This window comes from Arvicola amphibius, chromosome 10, assembly GCF_903992535.2.
Source record: "Arvicola amphibius chromosome 10, mArvAmp1.2, whole genome shotgun sequence".
Taxonomy (NCBI): domain Eukaryota; kingdom Metazoa; phylum Chordata; class Mammalia; order Rodentia; family Cricetidae; genus Arvicola; species Arvicola amphibius.
The window spans coordinates 117314751-117320534 of record NC_052056.1 but is presented as its reverse complement, the minus strand read 5'-3'; the positions used below and the strand labels follow the sequence as shown (position 1 = coordinate 117320534).

At 57.6% G+C, this 5784-nt stretch overlaps 1 protein-coding gene across 1 annotated transcript; it reads right to left on the bottom strand.

Moving 5' to 3' along the window:
• Positions 1–4928: 4928 nt before the first annotated feature.
• Hrk (harakiri, BCL2 interacting protein) lies at positions 4929–5207 on the bottom strand. Its single transcript, XM_038344763.1, has one exon. It carries the CDS (start codon positions 5205–5207, stop codon positions 4929–4931), a length of 279 nt encoding a protein of 92 aa, XP_038200691.1.
• Between the last annotated feature and the right edge of the window lie 577 nt (positions 5208–5784).

Sequence of the window (5784 nt, the reverse complement as noted above, 5' to 3'; positions counted from 1 at the left end):
TACCTAGCATACAGCAGGCATGAAGTGATCACTTATTCAGGAATGGATAGAGCAGGTGCCTGGTACAGCCGAGGCTCTGGATTCCATCCCCAGCACCACAGAATTCTACTGATACAAACGTGCATAGTGGTAGAAAATCAGAGAAAGGGGCTGTGGGAAAAAAACAAATAGATTGCCTCCTTCGGTATGGATGTGTTTCCCCAGCGCATAGCTGTACAGCAGGGACCGGTAAGTCTCTGGAGGCTGAACGGTGCTGGGTCACACAAACATTAGTGATGAGCGGAGGGAGACAAAGCAGAGTCCCTTCCTACCTCCCAAGGAGTCTGGCTTTTTAAAACCTAGTGGTGGGAAGGCTGGATCCCCCTGGCTGCATCTGGGGCATCTTTAATTATCCAGTGAAGCGCTTCTAAGTCCATGGCTAATTCTGGCACTTGTACACGCGTGGCCCTCGCACTAGGCAAGCGAAGGTTTCAGACACGGACCGTGTGGCCAGAAGGCTGCTGCTGTCCTGCACATCTGGCCCCTTCCCGGAGTTCATCCTTAACAGCTGTCGCCTGCAGCAACTGTCTCCCTCCCCTGCCAAGTAAGAGCCTGGGGCTCCGGTGAGCTGACCTCTAATCCTAGTGAATGCTGGGAGGCACCTCCATATTTAACCACTTAATTCCCAAACTGCCCTGTCTAGCTGGTCAACCAGCCCAGCATTAATCCCTTAAAGCATCCTCATTATCTTCCTTGTAGCTGACCGCTTTGCTTCCGGGGCCCACAGTCTCCTTTTTCCTCCTCTTCTAGTCCCAAAGCAGGAGTCTGCTGCCCTCCCCTGGTTCCCCTCTTAAAGACAGATTCCAGGGCCCCATTTTCTCTTTCCCCTCCCTTCCCCCTCTAGAGGCACGCAGCGCCCAGCGCCCTCCCTCCCTCCCCACTCACCACACAGTCTCTTTTGTTTCTCTCCGGTGTCTTTGGGCCTTGACTGGGTTACCTCACCCTCTTCCTCGGGGCCTCGCCAGCCCCCTAGGTGCACCCTCCCACCTCTACTTTACCAGGTCCTCTCCTTCACTGCAGCCCCCAGGCCAGGGGAAGAGGTGGCCATCACTTCAAACTGGAAGCTCCAGCGGCACCTCATGCTTTACAAAGACTCAGGTAAATGTTCTCCATCCACCTCAGAGCAGCTTTCCCACCTGGCAGTGTTAAGAATGACCATGACACTTTCAAGCTGAGTGAATTGAGAGCCAGGCCCAGCACTGGCCACCCTTAAATAGCTACCATAGCACCTCCCAGCTTCCCGGAAAGAGGACAGGGGATGGCCATCCTTGTTCTTTACTGGCTGCTGCAGCTCTTACCTGAAGTCACACTGCCCACAAAAGCCAGGTACCCCACTCCCATGCTAGGAGTGGAACCCAGGACGTCCTGCGTGCTGAGCAAACCCTTGAGCACTGAGCCACATTCCCAGTCCTTCTGGTTCCTAAACCTACCCCTATACATGCAAACTCGGATAAACTTACCCATGTGTGCACAAGCAGAGGCCAGGGGTGGAGGTCAGTGGAGGTTAGGTGTCTTTACTACTCTCCACCTTTTTGGGTTCAGTTGCACCCCCCCCCCCCCCGTTGCTAGGCTGGCTGGCCAGGATCACCTGCCTCTACCTTCACTCCACCCTCCCCCTAGAGCTGGGATTACATCTTCACGCGGCCCCACAGGGTTTGTACACACACACACACACACACACACACAGGGGGATCCAAACACAGGTCCTCATGCTCACACAGCAAACACTTCACCACTGAGCAGGCTCCCGGTCTCACTGCCTTGTATGTTCTATCATCATACTCTGTCCTGAGCTGATGTCCCAAGACCTGCTAGGGGTGTGGCAGAGGGCTCAGTGGGTGAAGACATCACCAGCCCAGCCTGCCGACTTGAGTTTGATATCTCGGACACAGAAGAGAACTGACACCCGCAAGTCGACCTCTGACGTCTGACCTTGTGGCCTGGCACGTGTATGCCCACAAACAATGAATAAATAGAATAAAAAATAAAAATTTCCCAAAGGGTGGTACAGTTCACCAGCAATGAACATGATAGGACGTGGCCCGTGTTGGAAAGAGAGCCAGCTGTTAATGCTCAGCAAGAGTCACGGTCGCACACGTCAGAGGCCACTTTGTTGTTGTCATTGTTACTTTGCCGCCAGGGTTGAATCCATGTTAAGCGCATGCTCCATGACCCATCACTGAGATACACAGCAGCCTGGAAGCAGGGGACACTGTTCATCCAAACCACATAACGTTTCCCTGTGTTGTAAGCTATTATGGTCCCCATTTCACATACAGAAAAACTGAGTCTCCTTCCTTCCTTCCTTCCTTCCTTCCTTCCTTCCTCCCTTCCTTCTTTCCTCTTATTGGTAACTTTGAGGAAATAAATGTTACTGGCTCACAACTGGGGCTCAGAACAAATTTGTGGGTACCACACACCCTGCTTTTTAAAGCTAAGCTCCTGAAAGATTAGGAGTGGTGTCCCCCAGCCCAATACCCTCGCCCAGATACACAAGGTAGGCATGAGCATTCCCATCACCCGAGCTGAGTAAAGCGGAGAACGCCCCACAGCCAGTACAGAGAATTCAACCAATTACTCTCTTGACTGATTTTCCTTGCTCTAGTCAACTTGGGCAGACTGGGAAATGATGGGCTTGGTCCTCTTGTCATGGGAGGAGGTGGTGAGGCCAAGGGGGGACCCCAGCATGGGCTTCAGGCAGTGCAAGGGAAAACACTGGTACTTCCAGAGTCAGGAGCACCAGAGAGGTGAGAACCCTGATGGGTGTGGCTGTTGTGGGGGGTGCAGCAGGCAGGAGAACCCGGGAACTGGAATGTGTTTTGGGGTCCCTGAGTCAGGGCACAGCATGGCGCTTCCTCTGGGACAGAATCAGACTAGGGTAGAAAGAAGGTAAGTTCTGAGGTGACTTGGGCTGCCGCTTCTGCAGCGGGCATCCACACCGAACCAAGAAATCATCTCCACCACCACCCTGCCATTTGGGCTCCAGTGTCCCAACTTCTCACCCTCGTCAGGGCGCAGACTGGAGTAACGGATCCACCTAGACCGCCGCCTCTTTTTCGGCGTCCCTAAGCACCCCAGCTCCCGACAGGCATGCACACCTGTACGGGCACACGCTCCAGCCCTGGTCTTCGACCTCCTGGGTGGTAACAGAGCACTTCTGGCTTCTCTCCTGTACCCCACGACGCCAGAATCCACGTCCCAGGTCCCTCACTACTAGCCTTCCTTCCCTTCCTACTGACCCATGCACTGCCATCTCTTCTCAAAAATATTGGTCCCACCCCCAGGATTCTGCAGCAGCAGTACTTTTGAAAGGAGGGACAGCGGGGAGAAGCGCATGGGACCTCCAGAAACGGAGAATCGGGTTCAGGGCACCCCGAAGCGACACTTCTCTTCGCCAGCGCCCGGGCTGCGCGAGCCCACGCGACATCTGTCGCCCGCGCTCCCGGCTCACACCCCGCTCACCCCCGCAGCTCCCCGGGCGCTGCCACCCCCCACGCTCCGGCTGCCGCCTCTCCCTGAGGCGCCTCGCCAGCTTTCCAAGGTGTCTGCGCGCTCGCGGGGCTGGGCTGGGATCAGTGCGACGTCTCCGGGTCTCTGGTTACCTCATCTGTGATCTTAGCCTCCCGACCCACCTCTCAAAGGTCAACCTAGTCGTCCACACCTCCCGTTCTCTGAAGTGTCTCTACTCAAGAACGTAGGAAGGTAACCCTGACATTTCTTCCCCCAAACTAGCCTAACACAACGCCTGGCACGCAGGTCCCCCTACCAAAGACCCACTTACAGTCACCAAACGTGAGACGCTCCGCTCAGCACCTTGTGACCACCTAGAGCACACAGCAGGCTCCTACACCTCACACTTCACACTGGAGGTGACGGGAGGCCAAGCTGTAAACCGCGACATCTTGCGGTAAAAGGAGCCACAAAGTTACCGGGGAAATGGGACGCTGAAGTGCGCCAGCCTTGGGGATCGAGGACCACCACCCAGCCAGTGAGAAACTTCCATGGGAGGGGAGCGGGGGTCGTCACAGAGAATGGGGATTCACAAACTGCAGACAGGACACGTGGGGAGAAGGGAGTTAAGAGCGCAGGTATGGAGACGTGGTCAAGCCTGGAATGGCTGGTGGCTTGGATGGGACTAAGGGACTCTAGGTGCATAATTAGGAAGAGGGTTTTAGCTACGACCAGTGTGATAACTCTGAGCGTGTTTACTGGGGCTGGTGACGACGGTCCTGGCTTCTAAAGCCACTAGCCGCAGAGGAGAGAAGGAGAGAGAATAGGGAGGGAGGAGAGAGGAGGGGAGATGAAAGGGAGAGGAAAGAATGGAGAGGAAGGAGTGAGAGGGGAGTGGAGATACAACAGAGGAGGGAGAGAGGGGGAGGAGGAGTGTCTGAAGACGAGAGAGGGAGAGGAGAGGGGAGGGGAGAGAGGATACAACAGAGGAGGGGGAGAGAGGAGAAAGAAAACAGACTGAAAAAAAGAGAAGACAGGATAAGGTAGAAAAAGAAGGAGAAGATAGACAGGAAAGGAGAGAGTGAAGCCAGATATGTGTGTGTGTGTGTGTGTGTGTGTGTGTGTGTGTGTGTGTGTGTGTGTGTGTGTGAGAAAGAGAGAGAGAGAGAGAGAGAGAGAGAGAGAGAGAGAGAGAGAGAGAGAGAGAGAGAGAGAAAGGAACGGGTGGGAAGCGGAGCGTAGCAGTGTCTGGGCTGAGAGGGACTGGGCAAGTGAGGAGGAGCGAGCTGCTCCCCGCCGTGGAGCCCTGCCTCCCGCCGTCGCGCTCTCTCGCTCTCCCGCCAGCTCCCCAGCTCGCCCGCTGGTCCGCGTACCTGTTGCTCGGTCCGGGCTGGGTCTCGGCTCCGGTACCCCTATCAAGAAGGCCCTGCGCGCGCCGCCTACGCGCTCCGCCTGCCGAGCAGCCAGGCCGCCAGCGCCGCCACCTGCGCGGCCGCGCACAGCCAGGGCCAGCGGGCGCGGAGCGCGGGCAGCAGCGCAGGCAGCGGGTCCCGGGGCCGTGCGCGGCGCCGCATGGCGCGTCGGTGCAGCTCGTCGCCCAGCGCCTGCAGCCTCAACGCGGTCACCTGCGCCGCCGCCCAGCGCAGCCCGGGGCGAGCGTCGCCGCAACCGCACACGGCCGGAGGCCCGCGGCCGCGATGCCGGGGACACGGGCACATGGCGTGCGGAGGAGCCTCCCCGGACCCCAAGTTTCGCCCTGCGCCGCGCGTTTGTTGTGCTGACGGCGCTATTATTAATTAAAGTGTCACATGGTGGAGGGGGCGGGGAGGGCGCGGGGAGGGGGTTACATCATCCGGCCGGGGGGGGGGGGGTGCAGGAGAAGAAGCCGAGAGGTAACTTTTAACCCTCGCGACGCCGGTAGGGCGGGGACAGGCGGGGACGCGGGGCTTGAGGATGCTGGCCCGAGGCGTCCACTGTCTCGCTTCTCGGGTTGCGGGCGGCTCTAGCTCGGACGCAGCCTCCGAAGCCAGCTCGGTGTACACTGGGAATGGCGCTCCGAGCGAGTTCGGCTGTTATTAGAAAAGATTCCCGGACTGTTGTGTGGTTTGGGTGACGGGAGGCTGGGGGATTCTAGCCGACATGCCCAGTTTCGAGGCACCTGTCAGCTTTTGGGTCGGTGCACATACTCCTGACATGCGTTCACACCCACTTCTGGTGACCTGACCTAAGCACACCACGGGGTGAGAGCCTGAAACCTGGAAGGTGGGGGTGGGGGGACCGGGACTGGAAGGGTTG